General features: G+C 48.6%; 1 protein-coding gene across 5 annotated transcripts in view; it reads right to left on the minus strand.

Moving 5' to 3' along the window:
- Window positions 1-5718: 5718 nt before the first annotated feature.
- VPS45 (vacuolar protein sorting 45 homolog) overlaps window positions 5719-17511 on the minus strand; it is a 29066-nt gene continuing 17273 nt past the window's right edge. The window contains exons 14-15 of one of the 5 annotated variants that reach the window (XM_075175971.1): window positions 15589-15720; window positions 5719-6333 (exon numbers count right to left, since the gene is read on the minus strand). In XM_075175971.1, coding sequence (XP_075032072.1) covers window positions 6246-6333; window positions 15589-15720 — 220 coding nt within the window. In that variant the 3' untranslated portion in view covers window positions 5719-6245. The other 4 variants (XM_075175969.1, XM_075175970.1, XM_075175973.1 and 1 more) reach the window with 4 other exon arrangements.

The following is a 17511-nucleotide window of genomic DNA, read 5'->3' on the forward strand; positions in this document are numbered from 1 at the left end:
AGAGAGGCTCCTGTCCAGAGAAGCACTCAACAGGGATGTAATTCTGCGCAGGTCAGGCTGCGTCCGTGTCCTGATGAAGTACCTTATATCCTACAGGGGCTTCCAGCAGGGCAGAACCAGAATCGGAGCCAGAGCTGGAGCTGGAGCTGGAGCTGGAACCTGTCTCTGGCCCATGGCCTGCAGGAGGAGATCTTAGACCTTCACAGAGTTTGAGCCAAGCTCATCTGGAGATCAGGTTGGCTTAGGCTAGACGTGAGCTAGGGTATAGGCAAACAAATTTGGGCCACTGGGGACTTGGGGTCAAGGGCAAGTCTGAAGTTGAGCTGAGACAACAGCGATAAGAGTTAACCCAGCCAGTAGTGGAAGGGCCAGGAGCAGGCTCAAGGTCTCCAGAGACGCAGTCCAGAGCTCTGTCCACTCCTGGCGTAGTATTTCCCATGTGAAGGTAAACTCTCCTGAGACGAGGCACCTCTACACCACCCTAACTTCACAGTACATTCAAGGCTATCCCAGTATAGGTCTAACCAGTATAAACCTCCTGCTAAACCATTGCACCTACTGCATTCCTACCTGATGGCCATTCTTAGTGACTCTCCTTTCGCTGGTGCTTTAAAGCAGTTGCAAATTCAGCATCCCCTCTCCCTTGACCCTGCAGCACTGCTGATCTGATGTAGCCTCCAAGTAACAGAGAAACAGGCCTTTATTTCCCCTACAGGTGGTATTAGTTATAGACAGGTTTGGAAGTTTGGGTTTGTTTTTTTTCCCTTAAATGAAATGCCTCATCTATGTGTTCCTACTGCAATGTGTTTTCCCTTTCTGCCTTGACTTTCCTCCCAGAGGTCCAGTTTTATTTAAGATCTCTCATTTAATGATGTGGAAGGGGGAGGAAACCAGCCTGCTAATGAAATTTGCAGAGAGCTAACAAACTGGTCAGCTCTGCAAACATAGCTCAAGACTGAAAAGACAACACAGGAGGGGGAGGTCAGGACCCAGAGTGGGATATAAGGTGGGCCTTGGCCTGGGAAATGGCAGGCGAATGATCCCAGGGCAGAAGGGGTCTGTGGGGAGTGGCAAGATGGTAAACACGAGCCTGGTAAGGTTGGAGTTCACGCAGAGCTTCACACCTTGTGCAGGGCTAGCTCTTCCTGCAGTGCGGGGGCGAACGAGGTAGCAGCATTCACTGGAGCTAAAACATTAGCAGAGAGGGGAGGAGAGAAACCAACACAACATCATCTGCCTGGCTCTGTCAGCCAGCACACAGCCTGAAAAACGTGCATCTCGACAGGGTTTTTATGCCCTGACTCACCCCTCTGGGATTGCTCCAGCAGCCCTGCCTCTGTGGAGAGTTTCAACAGAGTGGAGAAGCCCCTGGGCCACACCGATGCTGACTTGGGACACGAGCCAGGTTCTCTCCTTGGTGCTGTGTCCTCACCCCCACTCCCAGCGGGACACGGGTCCACAGCACGGGGATCCGTGCCATCTCTGCGGATCCTCACCACATCCCTCAGGTACGGCTTGCAGGATCTGGCTGGAGGGATCCGCTCCTGACGATGGCTGCCTGCTTTTTCCAACGTGAAGAAGAGCTGTTGGGGACACCTGTGGCAGGGTCCCCGAGGGAGACTGCTAGCCAGGCTTGGCTGGCCGCCTTGCCACTACAGGGCTTTGCTCTCTCCTGCTTTGCTCCACATCAACAGGACTTATTTGTGATGCTAAGATAATTCCCAGGGATTTAGGAGCTCATTTCATTTGATCTGGCTTGTTAATTCCCAAGTCAATTGCTGATTAAAGGCCACGTGTCAGAGATCTGGAAACTCACTTGCAGGTTTCTCAGCGGGACCCTTCGTGTAACCGTGGGGCTTGCAGGGTGCCGGCATCCACGGCTGCCGCCGCTCAACACGGTTATGCCGAGGGCGGCAGGCTGCTGTCAGCCGTGTAGGAGAGAGGAGGCGAGGAGGCAAGTAGCAGGGGCAATTGGCGGTCCCCAGGTCCGGCAGTGCTCACGAGCACTCTGCTGTCCCTCACCAGGCTCCCCAACGACAAATTTACTGGGTAGAGCTAAGGGGACTCTCGCCTCTCATTAGGACCAGTATCACTTCTGATAGCCAGGGCCACTAACCAGCAGAGCCCCACTTTGTACAGCATGTAGCAGATAAAAGAAGAACAAAATCCTTTATTTCTGAGCTGTCTTAAACTCCTTCAGTTACAAAGAAAGGAAAAGCTGGAAACAAAAAGGATTTTTTATTTCACACCTCTCAAAATGTTTTGATATTTTCTAAATGTAAAGTTTCCCCAGAGTTTTGATACTGAAAAAACAACAACCCCCCCCAACAATTCAGCAAAACACGTTTGCAAAGTGTTTCAATGCTACCACACTTGCGTTTTTCTCTGAAAAAGCAGCTTTGGTGCAAAAACTTCACTTAGCTCCAGCCTCCTCCAGTTTCAGCATCATGCAGAGGTATCACCTCCCTTTCTCTGTAAACTATTATCATCACATCCTCCACATAACAGCAACTTGCACTTTGTATTCCAGCACTTGGATACGGAAAACACCAAGGGACATTATTCCATCTGTATTCTCTTGTTATTCCTGCTCCTTGAACAGATTGAAGCTGTGGCCAAAAGAAGAAATTACAAGGCTCTTCCCATTTTGCAAGGAGCCTAGCAATTGCCCAATAAATCTCCATCTGCAGAAGTATTAGTCACCCGTGCCAAGGAAAGAAGCAAGGGTTTGAATGACTGAAACTCTCCCATTTTGCCTCTGTGAGCGCAGGAACAATACAAGCCGAGCCACAAAAAGCCGTGGCTCAGCAGAGTGATAAAGGAACCAGCCTCGCTGAGAGTCTTCCCACCTCCTACCAAGGGCCCTGCTGTTTCCTTTTCAGCTCAGTGATTTTTCCATGAGAAAATGCCCTGGGAAACTGATTCTGCAGTGTGGGGGGACTTTTGTTCATGATGCCCTAAACCAGAGTCATCATACACTTTTCCTTCCAGACGGGAAAACAGAATCTTCCTAAGACGTCAGAGGAAGGCCCCTGGGAGCTGCTTCTCTCCCCTGCCCCATCCAGTAAGTTACATGGCCTCCAGAAGGCAAATTAATACCCCCACATATACTGTGGGCTAAAATTATCTCGAGTATGATCTGTGCATCCACCGGCATGGCAGAAAGCTCTGAAAGAAAAGACACAGCGGCTGAAAATTGAAGCAAGTCCAATTTTAGCTACAGTGTGTACTTAAAAAGAAAAAAAGAAATCCAGGGAGGATAGGCAGTCTGGGGATATGTGTTTTTAAACAAAGACCGGGTACATTTTTAACATGCACTTTAGCTTAAGCAGAGTTATAAATGAGATGTAGAAACTACTGAGTAAAGTTCTCTGGCTTGTCTCATGCGGCCCAGGGTGGGTTTAGAGCTTTGCATGAACCAAAAGCCCCAATTCCCCGTTCATTGCTAAAGTGCACTCATTTTATACCAGCGCAAAAATTCGTGAGCAAAATCCTTACAGGTGCCTGGAACCAGGACGCAGATTGCTGCAGGCTCAGCAGCGGCGAGCCCGTGTTACACCCAGGACCTGAAGCTCTTTGCAGCACAGAAAATACACGGGGTGTCTGCGCCTGGGGTGTGTGGGATGCCAGCCTCCCCAGCAGGACTCGGCCTCCAAGACACCGGCCCGGGAGTTGTCCTTGCCAATCTCCAGTTAACAGCAGGGATGCCCATGAGGAGCCAGCCCCCCAGCAGCGCCTGCTCTGCCGAGAAAGGTTGCTCCAGGTCCAGCATCTTTCTTTCACCCCGCTCTGTGCCTCCACAGGACCCACGGTAGCAACTGAGCTCGCTGGGGAGAGCGGAGGGCTCTCAGGAGCATTGGCAGAGCTTGGCTCAGAGCTGTGGTACTAATGACAGGGCTCCTGCTCCGTCGAGTAATTTCACTCCCTGCTGCGCTGAGAGCAGGTGCCCTCGAGGCCTCTTTGCTGATGGTCCAGCAGAAATTGCAAGCCAGGGATTTCGCCTGGAGAGCCCAGTTTTGCCTCATTTCTGAGGAACGATTCGCTTTGCCTGCAGGAAAGCAGTGGGATTCCAAGCAGGAGGAGGCGGCTGAGGTGAGACAGCGTGAAAGACAAGGTCCAAATGCAACTGGAAAAAAAAAACCCAAACTCAGCACTGTGCCCCTTCTCCCCAATCTGTTATCTGCTCTGGTTTAAAAGGCTCTGATTGTTTACCACAGCGCTGATCAAAAGGGAGCCAGCCAAGCTTACATGATGTCAGCTCTGTCTGAGGCTCTGCAAAGGGTGGCACTGTGATCCTCCAAGCCTTATGATGTGAAGCAAGGGAAGTATAAGGGAAACAAGGGAAATAATGACTCTGCAGGGGACAGGGATGGGTGCCCAGGACTTTGTGTCAGGCTTGGTCCAAACCTTCATTTGTGCTTGCATTTGCCAGTAAACTGGCTGCAAGGAGGCTGCAAAAGGCAATACACAGGAGACAGGTTTCACTTTGGAAAGGTTGATGCAACATCACACATTGTAGGAGTCTCTTAATCCACCACTTAATCCAGTACCAGGAGCACAACCTTTTACAATACAACTGTTAGGAAACTGAGCTGCCTAGTAAGGTTAGAGCCTGCTGGCTAAATCAGCCAAGCACCTTGTTTCCTTAGGTACCTCTCCAGCCTCCGGCAGCAGCGTCAACCCCACCTTGGAGCTCCACTGCCTGACGAGGACTGCAGCATCACAGGGCGTTAATCCTACAGGGAGGAGAGGAGCAAAATGTGTCAGCTTCCTAGATGCGAGGATGAAGGCGATGGACTGGAAACCATGCCAGTACCCATCCCTTCCAAAACAATGCCTGACGCTCCCGAGTTAGAAAGGAAACGCTCCCTAATGATGTGGCGTGGGAACTCTGCCCCACGGCCTGACCCCATTGTTTCCACGCGAGAGCCCTGGAGCAGCTCCACAGCGCACGTACCATCAATCCTTCAGCACTGCAGGGAGATTTTCGGATGGACAGACGCCCAGCTCGGAGTGACCTTGCTTCAGGGAATTAAGCCAGAGAAATGAGTGTGAATTCAAGTACTTTCCATCCACAGGAGCTCTGCAGAGCTCTCGGAGAGCTAGAGGTTCAGTCTTATTTAATTATGGGAAAGCAAGAGATAAGGGAAAGACTTGCTCCTTGGTAGCAGACAGAAGCCAGGCATCCAGTCTGCTGATGTCTGTTTTGATTCTTAACCTGTGCTGCTTTTCATAGTTCCTGTAGCTAAAATAAAAGGAAACTCGAAAAAAAAATCCTCTTGAAGGTGCGGAGAGCCTGCGTTTCTCTCCTGGATGCCTGCACCCTCGCAGGAGGCAGGGACTGGGATTACAGCTCTCACCCGGCTTGTCTCCACTTTCCACAGAGCCAGGGTTCGGGAAGCAGAGTGAGCCCTTTCTGGTCTAGCTCGCATCCTAGGAGGATGCCAACCACCCTCCCCTCTGCTCCCAGGTGTGCTCCACAATTACAATTCTCTTCTTTTGTTTCAAATCCAACATGTTTTATTACTGCTAGAATTATTTTTATTATTAAAAAGAATCAAAACACTTTTCCAGTTCACAACATGGGAGCAAAAACGGGGGCATGGAGTTGTGTTTGTTTCTTAAGGTAAGCAGAAGTTACTAAAGCAGATTAAGAATGTAATTATACCTCAGTGGCATTATGAAAGGGGTATTAGGAATCATTTAATAGACAAGAGGTTCAGTCAAAATGGGTTATTTAATAGGACTCAAAATATACAGACAACTGAGCAGAGCAAAGGGCTTCAAGTGCCCATCAGCTTCACCTTCCAGAGATGCACACAAAAGCCTGGGCCGGGATCATTAGATGTTCATTAGGGGATTCATACCATGTGTTTTGACAAATCAACTAAGAGCACAGCTTTCCCACAGGCCGGCAGAGCTGCAAGACCCAGTGCTTTGGTAGTGGTATTTTTCCCAGGCTCTCCTGCAGGTTACAATTCCAATTACGCAGCCATGTCCCGTTCAGAGCTGTGTTTGTGAGAAGACAATGAGGGTGCTGCAGTTTGGGGCATGTCCTGGTTCATCAGGGCAGACGCCAACTCCAGCATTCACCGCCCAGATGCTTCTCGTGCCCATTAAGGTTCCTGGCATGGATGGGGGAAGCCACGGCAGCAGCGCAGTGTGGGAACGTCCAGTTCTGCTCCAAAGCTGTGCGGTCAGTTCATGGAAGCTCCGGATGGGCGAGACAGCGATTTTTCCAAGATTCACCGTCTGCTGCTTGACCTTGGCGCGACTTGAGAGCTCTCGATGCTTCGGCCGCGGAACCCTGAAGCTGTAACTTCCTCGAGGAAGCTGCCAAGCAAAGTTAAGGTTAGCAGAGACAAGGGCCAACTTTTCACTTGTGCAGATAGAAAGTAACGCATGGCCTGGCCTCAAGCCTTTGAACAAAACCAGCAAGTGCTCTACAGCCTCAGAGCTATGTAAACATCTGTTTTCTCCCCTGGTGTCACCAGGATGGGGGGACAGAGTCACTCCTTCGTATGTGGTGACAGTGGCAAAGAGAAGACCTGTCCACAACAGCATATGATCCAGCAAAAAAACCCACCCAGAACGGGGATCCCGGTCCCAATGGTGATGGCTCCTTCCCCTCATCAGGCTCATGTTAAACCCAGCAGCTCCCTCCCCAAGGAGGCAGCAGCGAGGAAGTGACAGGGACCGAGGGTCCCCGAAGGAGCACGTATCAGAGACACTCATCTCCTCCAATGTACAAGCAGCACAAGAGCTGGCATCGGGGCTAACCATTTCCCTCTGCAGTCGAGGGACAGCGGCAGGGTGGACGGATCACCCTCTGACTGACCTACTCCTCCAGCTGCTTGCAAGGGGAAACATCCTCAGACTGGGACAGCTAAAATCAGGAGACACTAATCCGAGAGGAAATAAGTGAATGGCAGCCTTGGAGAATGCTCCCATTTTCCAGCGACAGATCCTCCCACCAGCCAGGATGAATTCAGTGAGGGAGAGCAAAGTGCAAAGCTATGGGACTGCAATGACCTGCCCTGGGGACCGAAATCTGGAGCACCCAGCATGGATCATCAGGTCAACATCTTCACTGAACGTGGCCATTCATCCTTAAATGCTCCACCCCGTTGGGGAGGTCTCTTGTCTCTCCCCGTGCCGTGAACGGTAAGGCTTCCAAAACCAGGGCAGCAGCTCCTCGCGGGCTCAGCTCAGCATCTGGACCGCGCTGGCAGCCTTTCAGTAACAAAGCCAGGAAGGCCAGCGTTCGGGCTTGTTTTTCTGCTCACTCTCAGTCTTCCTGTGTGGATGATAAGGCAGGAAGAGGCAGGGTGGAAACCTCCTGCTGAGGCATCCTTGACATTTCACAGCCAGGGCTTTCTGGAAAGCAGCCCCTTGAGCAGCCCGGGTCACTGCTTCTGCCTCACTCCCCAGCTCCTCACCCTCGTCCCAGGCTCACATCCACAGCAAGACCCTCCCTCCGATTTCCAGCCTCTTTAGATCACACTCAAATCTAAATAGTGAGCCATGTGGAAACCTCTGGGCACCAACCATTCATTCAGATGGGTCTCCAGAAAGTTTTAACCCAGTAAAGTGCTTAAGCACACACTCAGCTTCATCCCAGTCCCTCCTCTGTATGATTTTCCAAGGAAACTTAAGGGAGTTTGGGGGCTAGACCCCAAGGAACTGGTCAATTTGAGACTTACGTACAAGTTTGCCCTATAAAATCAACCGCTCGCCAGAGCAGTGGTTCCACACAAAAACCAAAAGGCAACGCATTCAGAGGCACATTTGAATAGGTGAACCTCTTCTCAAGAAAAAAATTGTCAGGTGGAGATCAGCTGCTGGGGGCTGGCGTTGGCCAACTGCAGAGGGAAAAAGGGTCGAAGCAGGCAGCGAGCATGCAGCAGCTAACGAAAATGTCTGGGAGTCAGGAGGGCTGGGCTGTGTCTTGCTCTGGTTCAGATCCTGAGATCCTGAAATCTGAATTTGCACGACCGTTCAGTCCTAGCCCAAATCTGTTTCCACTTAAGCCCCGTTACGTCTTTAGGAGCGGAGTTAGGCTGAGCATTTGATAGTTTGGAAAGTCCCATTCTGGAATGCTTGTGCTGCGTCTTAAAAGCCTTGTATGGACATGGCTGAAGTCACGACCACTGTGGAGGCAACTGTGTCAGCAAAGAATTTCCGCTCATGCAGGACGGGGGTTGCGTGGTGCTGGGTTAGGTGGCAAGAGAGATGGTTTCTACCTTGATGAGTCTGCAAAATGAATTTCACCCATTCTGCCACCAGGCAGTCTCCAAAGGCCGATTTATCCCCGAAACATGCCACGGCGTTTCAGTTTCCAGGCTTACACCTGTCATGAGCACAGATTCATTTCTTATCTGGGTGGACGGGTACGCGCAGCAAGCTGAGAAGTAGGTATACGTACAGAGCGGTATTTGTTGGAGCTGCATCACGCCTGCACTCCGGCAGCCTCAGCCCTGCTTCGCAAAGCACAGCGGAGCTTAATCCAGCAAAGCACGCCAGAGCAAGGAAGGCTAAACCTTGGAAACACAGTTGTTTAAATAGCTCTGAAAGTGGGTTAAGGTTTGAGACTAATTCAATCCTTTCAAGAGGGGAAAAAACCCTTTGAAAGAATAACGCTTTAAAGCTCCTTGCATTGTTTTTGTTTGATTATAGGCTTTTATACGCCTTCATACGGCACTCCTGCCTGCAAAAGCTAAACGGGAGCACGGCCTACAGAGGTGAGAGCTAGACTAGGACGGAAGCTTGCAGCTAGTCCCAGTTTCACCAGCAAGTGACAGCTCGCTCCTGCCTTTCACTGCTGCTCCCCACCTCCCTCCTTCACGTGACTGGCCTTGTCTGGAGTAGACGCCGACCAGACCGTCTTCTCCGGTGTGCTGATACAGCTCCTGAGCGGCCGGGTCTCCGCGCGCCGCTACGATACAGACACCAGAGCCAGACGCCTGCGAGTGAACCTTCACGTGCCATCCCGATACATCTGCCTGAGAAGTCTCTGAAGCCAAAGGAGCTGATGACTGCCCGCAAAATGAAGCTCTGGCCCACTGGCATTACCTCATGGCAGTTACTTACACCTGCTGGTCTGTGCAGTTTGGGAGGCAGCTGAACACTTTGCAAAACCACAGCAACGCTCCCACATAAGATCTAATGAGGATATGTTACCAGGAAGATGGTTACTCTGGCAATGCGATACAGTGCTACCAGTTTCTAGGTTGACTCATTCCTTCAATATGCTGATCAAGTTATCTGAGCGTTAATGCTTTTTTAAAAAAAAAAGATAAAGAAATAAAAATCAGAATATACTACAAATCCTACAAAAATGTGATTTCCCTAAAACAGGTCTAAAATAGGTGTACCTGCCAAGGTTGTGAATCATGAGGGTTTAAAAAAAAATTAAAAAATAAAATCTCATGCAAATGCCTGCACCAATTTCCAGATCTCAACACCACACCATTTAGAAATATGCATTCTGGGAGGGCAGCAGCCTGATTTATAAGAGGTGTACAGGAACATTGCTTGCGCTATGGTCATTCAGCTCTGTGATTACAGCTAGAGCTGTCCCTCCTCCAGTTTTATTTTTAGGCTTTAGAGTCAGGCAGACTGAGTTCTTAACAGAGAATGACTTGCTTTTACTTTTAAAGGGGACTCCTGTTTATTCGCTATCTGGAGCGAAAGTTTGTGTGTGTGGAGAGGGAGATGCAGTGAGACACTGTCACTTTCTACTTCAGGAAGGTCTCAGAAGTGGGCAGCACGAGCACCTCTGAGCATCTCCTGCACAGAAGGTCTCCCTGTCTGGAGTGCGGCTGATGTAAGAGCCAAACTCCCACCTGCAGCGGAGGGGTGAGCTGGAGCACAGTAAAATTGCGCCGTGCTGCGGCTGTTGTTATTTCCCAGGACCCTGAGGATCCTGCGAGAAACAGCGTGAGCATCTAGCGCAGTGGTCACAACCACCCCCGCTCTGGCTGGGAAAGCCTCTGCCCAGGGTGCGAATATCAAACCACAAGGAGAACCTGAACTGATCTCTCCGCTCTGCTCCCAACGCTCGCTCCCTCCGTGGTAAGGAGGAACCGGGGCTGGTCCAAACACTCCTCCCAGAGGCACAGGTATCCGGTGAGCAGGCTCTGCCGGTGAAGCACACCGCAGCCGCCTTGGCACAGCCAGGCTATTACTGTAACTGGGTAAGTGGGTCAGGCTAGATATCCCCTTGGATTAGTCACAGCAGGTTTGTGCTCAACCTGTGCTCTGGATGAGTCAGCCCCACACACCAGATGTTCTTCCTGGTCTTGGTCTTCCATTTTTAGCTGATTATTGATCATTTTTTAACCCTTTCTCTTCCAAACCCAGCAGAATTTCTTTGAAATCCATTTGCCTGTGCAGGACAAGAACAGAGCTGGTTGCCTGTGGGACTGGTGGTAAAACCATTTGCCAACAGCAAGGAATCAGCTCCCCCACGTTGAATTTTCTTTAGGAAGCAGGGGAAGCCAGAGCCACTTCTTTCCAGCTTTCAGCCCAGAGAAAGGGAGCAGTTAGGAGGCGCTGCCAGCCACGTTAGGTTCTCTGACTTCTTCAGTTCAAAGTCCAGTAATTATGTTCTTGGCTTTTCTCTCCCTGCCCTAATGCCACAGCAAAGCCACTGACTTTAAAAGCTCTTTGCATTCTGCATTTTGGTGTGAGCCCATGACCCTCCACAAATCTTAACTTAAAGAGTGGAGAGCAACTGAAAACCCACAGATTTAACTCCAGCACCGTTTTGCCCAAATTCATCTGGTTCCTGCAGGTAATTAGAGATGTTGCTATGGTCAGTATTAAGGAATGGCACCAAGTCAAGAAAGAACTCTCACTTTCACCATAATTATAATTTAAATACATATTACATACGTATTTTTTAAAGAACCTGTGATTAATAATCTCCAGCCTTCCAGCCCCTCCATTACAGCTCGTTATATTGCAGGAAAAAAACAGATAGGAGCTCTACACTCAGGTCTTCGCTTATGAAGTGGTTCGACCCGTGGCCAGATGCGACGGCGTAGCTGCAGACTGAGTCCCCAGCATGAGTCCGCTGTAGAAGAACTGCATTAAGTGGGCAGATGTGGCATTTCAATTCTCATACGCCGGGCACAGCTCTGCAGTGAGCTGTTGCCTAGGCTCGTCATGCAGGAAAACACGTCCAGAAAAGCTTTTTTACCTTTTTGACAATCAAGTCATAATAGAAGTATTTTCAGTAGGGCTGCCAAAATTTCAAAAGTAACAGAGGCAGCCAATCTGCTTTGATTAGAAAAACACTGAAAATTCCTTGACAACAACAGATTTTTTTCCACCCTACTGGCGCTTCTCAAAGGATCTCAAAGCCTTACCGAATGCATATCTGTATACCCTCCTAGACTTAACAGCGCGAGGGTTGCCTGTTAACGGGAACAGAGGGAAAAAAGGAAGAATTAAGTAAACTGAGATGAGACAGATTTAAGGCCTCATCTGCAGCAAAACTGAGCATGCACAACCAAAGAGATTTTCCGATCTTTGGGTTTCTGCATTTCTCTGGCTTTCGTCACTTGACTTTTCAGCACCTCCGCTGCTTTAATGCATTTTTTTCTCACAACTCTTGGTTGCAGCCAGGAACAGAAGACCCAAGCCGCATTCCCAACCCTATCACTGACTGACCTGCCCATGGGTAACGTCAGGAAAGAGGCCAAGGAATAGGTGCACGACATGGATTTATCTGTTAGAGGTGGAGGAGGGAAGACAAGAAACAAAATTTTTCTCATACCTTGTAAAACCACTGGGATTTTTTCAAACAGGGGAATAAACTCCAACAGTAGAGCCTGTTAGCTTCTGTAGCCTGATTTATTTATAAGGAATCCCTTAGACTACATGCCTCTTTTCAGGATATGAGCATTGTTATTAGATGCCTGCTCCTGTTTTCCATCGATGTGGATATAAATCCATAAAGATCAACAGGGACAGATTCTCTTTGACATGACTGCATAGCATAAGGAAACTTCAAACAGGTACCTACTACGCCCACTTTGTAACCTCTTTGCAAACACAGAATGTTGTATTTTTCATCCCTACACCGAGTATTTTTCACACTTTTAAGCATCTACTTGCAGTATATTCCCTGGACAATGCAGATGGTCTCTTAAACAGATAAGCTTCCCACAAATATACAGCTCTAACAACATAACCAGCTCCGAAGGCTTGTTTGCCTCCTGCTTTGTAAAAAAGCAGAATGGATATCCCTTAAGCCATCCCCCACCCTATAAACACAGATGTTGATCACAATTTAAGTTGGGCTGGTAAGAACAATGAAAGCACAGGATTAGTGTGCTTACATGGGCTGCTCAGCGCATTAATATAAAAATCTCCTTGTTTATTGTGACATATCAACCCTAATCCAGCAGAAATAAGCAACGGTTCATTAAAGGAAGGCCAGTGGATTACTGGAGGAGTTAGGACACAATAAAATCTAGGTTTCCTCACATTAGACACCTGAGTGTATTTGCTGAAATACCTGTGATCCTCATGCACTTTGCTAGAATTGCGGTTTACACTCAGTGGACGGGAAACTTCTCCATTTCTCAGGTGTCCTGAGCGAGACAGCTCGCTCCACTGCACAGGCTGCTCCTCCTCCGTGCAGAGCTAAGCAGGCCAGTCTTCCCTTGAAAAGGGCTCGAGATTACTGACTCAAAAGTTCTAATTTTTTATTATTATTAATGTGGCTCTTATCATTAAGGAAATCTTATTCAAGCCACTAGGGAAAAGCAAATCATGTGGGGCAGGGCTATTTTTAGAATGGGACCCTCGACAGTCCTCATCCTGGAGTTCCCAGGCAGGACCTTGTAGGAGTCAGCCCTTAAAAAGCAAGAGCCTTTTTTTTTCTTTGTCTTTTTTTCTTTCACTTTGTTCTTTGAAATGCAAATTTTGATACAGTATCCTAGTTTTTCTGTAAATAATTCAGAGACTGCACCAAAACGTAGTCACGGTAGAAGCCCTAACTAGCTAATGTTACTCATTACAGCACAAATCTAAGAAGTGGAGCCCAGCGATGTAGCTGCAAATCTTGAACTTCATAAAGCAGAAATGAGAGACAGTCTCCGCTCAGAGACCTTCTGGTGCAAACAGACAAAGGAGAAAGTTGCCCAACGTCACCTAAGAGGTCAACAGCAGAGCTGGGACGTCAACCTAAAGCTCAAACCATCTTCTCACACACGTCCTGCTCGCCACACTACTGCTTTCCTGCTCCTACTCAAAACGCTGCTGGTGAGTTTTCTCTGTTCCCCCCCCAGTCACAGTTTTTGCTGAATCTGCTACACCGATACACTTTCAGGGCAGGTCTCAACCTCCAATATGGTGTGAAAAACTATACCATCCCAGAGATCTCCATATTGCTTACTCTGTTTTTTGTGTTTAGTGTGGCACGATGACAGTACTACCCAGGTTCGTAGCACAGAAGCTGGTAAAAATTTGATGCAGGCGTGTTGGTAGTTGTCAAAATCAGCCTCAAAATGCACTGGTAGACTAAGAGGTCACAGTGGATGCCAGGCTGAATATGAACCAGGTTTTTTGTGTCCTTGCAAGATGACAATTTACTTCACTTCTTTCTTTTTATCAGTCAAAGAGCGGCTAGTATGTCTGCTGGTCTCTTTTTCTTACTATTTCTAGGCTTGGCTAAAACAGGATTTAGTTCAAAGGCTACTTTGTAAAGCAGAAGGTTGAGAAAGCTGGGTAATTTGGGCAGGAATTGTTCGATATGTGGGCTAATACAGACTTGCCTTTGTAACCCAGTTCATAAAAGCAATTTACTTCTGGGCTAGCATCAGCTCAGGAGCTTTCCAATCATCTGACATTAAGCTAAAGTAAGAGCCAAATTTCACAGCGGGCACTGTGAATTTGGAGGGTTTGGGCATTTTTTCTGAGCAAGTGATGATAGGAGCCACTGGACTTCCTTGCGAGAGAATTGTTACTGCTTCTGTGCAGGCAGCTTTGCAGCCTGAAAATCCCTTACAGGCATGAAAAGGAAGGGCAAAAGTGCAAGGATTTTATAAATATCACACTGGACTCTGATACGCAACAGTGCACGTATATGGCCTGAAAACCAAGCCATTTTTTAGCCTGCTCGCTACACTTGAGTCCACCTGTCAGTAACTGAGATCAATGAAGTGCTTGACAGCTGTATTTTTGACATACGACGCCTGTGGTGTTAATAGCATGTGTTTCCTGAACTCCAGGAGACTGCTGAGGCACCCAAAGCTGTTAGTCAGCTCTGAAAATTTCATCCCAAATGTTGAGAAGTGTAACTTTTCCTTCCTGTTGCAGGACTGCATTTTGTTTGCATTTCTACGTGGTAATGCTCTCCTTCCACCCCAGCTCAGAGCAGGGTGCTCCCTTTAAGCTCAGAGCAGCTGCTGGACAACACCAGGGACTCTCCCAGGGCTTAGATTTCACCACACTTCCTGCTGCAACACATGGGAGAGATGTGGGTCACCTGTCACATTCCTGCCGTTACCCTCCTTCCGATAACCGATCGGCTCCCGGCCACGGCAGCGTCATTATGAACGGAGACAGAACGGCGTGGTGGAAACGAGCAAGGCACGTATTGAAAGAATTCGTGCTCCTTTGCTTGGCTAGCAACAAGTCGTGCCGATAGGAAACAATCCCCAATGTGGTCTAAATTTTCACCTGTGAAATATTCATATTCATCAAATACTCAGATGAATAATTTGGGTTCAGGAAACATTATTTGTATTTATGAACCAGACATTTCGTAGGAAATAAACCAGGCATTCCATATCGACAGGAATTTTTGGCCAGCCTCAGCAAAGCAGTTGCAGGTTTCTGTACAAGCGGTCTGACTCCGTAAATCCCGACTGAGACCCTTAGGAGTGGCTCACTCAGCCCAGCACAGGGGACGTGAAATACCATCAGCATTGCCCGACACGAGCCCTTCCAGCTCCGACAGTCAGCTGCTGGAACACCCCAGAGACAGCGACCGAGGAAATCAATGAGCTCAGCGCGGTCAGCGCTCAGTTCCCGGAGGGATTAAGCCCTTACAAATGTCTGGCCTCCCAGGAAAGGCAACTGGGAGCGTACAGCAAACCAATAAGGAAAGCTCCGTTCTCCAGGGAGAAATGCGAAAGACACAGCCAATACTCTGCAGGCTTGTGGGCGGCAGAGAGCCTGCTAGCAGCGTAATCATAGAACTCGGTTCTAATCACAGGTACATTAACTTCACTGCTATTAAATGCAGTTGCTCCAGATTTCAACAGGAGCAATGAGACCACAGTCAGTTTTGAATTCCTGTGTGCTGCACTGGCTTCTCATTCATTTTAGAGTGTGTGGTGAATTATAAGCAGGAAAAACTATACACATCTACTTCCCTGCCCTTGAATTCAGTAAAATGCACATTAAACCTTCAGCTTGGTAATATGTCCCTCAGCCATAATGAGCAGAGCTGGGCTCGGACCATTTACACACATTTCTGTGTTTTACTGCGTGATGAAGATCCCTCAGGCGTCACAAATTCACGCTCACGTCAGCAGTTTTACATACACAGAATCCACATATGGTTATTACCTTTTTGTGTTGTGGATTGTGGTCCCACCTAGGACGATCCGGACCCCCGGGTTGGTGCGGTTAAGGTTATAGACAGTCAGCGCCTCTTCATAAGTTGCCCCTCCAATGATGAACACGATAATATCTTGGGGCCTGCAATAAAGACGCAAATGTTGAGACAGGATCAGACAAACACAAGGATAAATCCTGTACCTCTCATGGCGCTGAGGCAACAACGCTGTTCATTTCTCTCCCCAGACCATGTCTCATTTCTGTGATGCTCTGGGCTCAAGACTGACAACAACGTGTAGCCCATTAAATCCCTTTTAAAGCATTGTCTCTCCTAAACATTTACACAATGTGCTAACGGTCCTTAAAAGCCTCCTCAGAAACACCCACACGCTGCATCCCTGTGGAGCTCCACCATGACACACACGCCAATGTTTAATGCATGATCGAGACACTGCTGCGGCTGTTAAATTAAGATCAATTCAGGAGTCAAACGAGGACAACAGTGGTGCTTCAGACCTCTCGGGCTTGGTTTGAAGGGCACGGATCAGCTGCGGTTTTGCTGGCTGATTACAGAAATACTGGGATTTGTGCAGTAAGTTTACCTCTGAGGTTACATTCCCTAGCCGGCCTAGAAATACAGGATGTTACAGAGAAGTAGCGTGAAGGGAAAGGGGGGGAAGGAGGGAAGTGCCTTCATCTGAAAAAATATAAAACCAGCCATATGCCCTGCACATTCTGCTTTCAGAGGAAGGCTGCACCTTCCTCGCACCAGCCTCCCCAATCACTTAAGTTTTCCACTCTCAGGGATAGCAGAATGTGCTTGCAACCCATAAATCAGCTCTGCTACCATCTACAAGCTGAGAGAACGATTTCTGCAGAATCTACAGCGAAAAGGTGTGGATCACATCCCGTCAGTCATCCGCCTGAGTCAGAGCAGTCAAGTCTCGACACAATTAACTTTCTGTGGCAGTCTCAAAACTCATCTCTGCTTTCCAAGCAGGTACTTCTGCTAGAATACAGCTGCTTGCTGCAGCGGTGGAAGCAGCAGGCATTCATCTGCTCTGTCGGTGCAAGCTCTGGATCAGTGACAAAGCAAATGGAGCATGAGACAGGGATGACCCCGGGATGCACCTAGACTCGGTGTCTCTGGTCGCTCCCCGCTGAGAAGCCAACCTGCAAAGCCCTCGACACCTGTACTGTCCAGAGGAGCAACACGCGATCGGAAGGATGGACATCGAGGACTTCTTCCTTGGCATCACTGAACAGGCAGTACTACCAAGAGCAAAACCGCTTCTGCTGTCAGAATGGGCTCAGAACAAGCGTGTTAGCCATCAGATCCACACAACTGCCTCCCTGCCCCTGGAGAGGATGCAGAAAGGTAAGAAAAATTAATGGGAAAGATTAGCGTACACCCTTTCCCAAAGTGATCTTTGTTACCAATAACCTTCCAAATCGTAAGTCTTTTCAGAAAGTTTGGGTTAGGTCTGCATGAGGTGATTTGGACAGACAAAAGGAGATTTCAGAGGTGCTTTAGAAGGTGCTGGTAGTCTCCCTTTGCAGGGTGGAGAGGGAATACTGCAGCCTCGATGCCTGGAACGTGGGAACTCCATCTTTCAGGCACACCCTCTGGTGACACACAGCATTGCTAATTCAACAACAAAAAAGTTGTTGCATTCAGTACAGTTCTTCCGCAGGTACTATACCATTTGTTATCCTTGGGGACTGTAATAATTCTAATAATGGCCAAGTCTTCCAGCTGCAGCTTACTGCACAGCTTCCTTGGAAAGAACAAGGCTTAAAGTGGAATCCTTTGTAGAGAAGTCCACAATAGTGGAACACGCTATATTAGATGCTTTATTGCCTGCGCTCTCCGGACAGAGTGACGAGTTTTACCCTGCTCGTGATTCACCCCTTCCAGCCAGAGCAGTGGTG

The sequence above is a fragment of the Calonectris borealis genome, chromosome 29 (assembly GCF_964195595.1).
Source record: "Calonectris borealis chromosome 29, bCalBor7.hap1.2, whole genome shotgun sequence".
Lineage (NCBI taxonomy): Eukaryota > Metazoa > Chordata > Aves > Procellariiformes > Procellariidae > Calonectris > Calonectris borealis.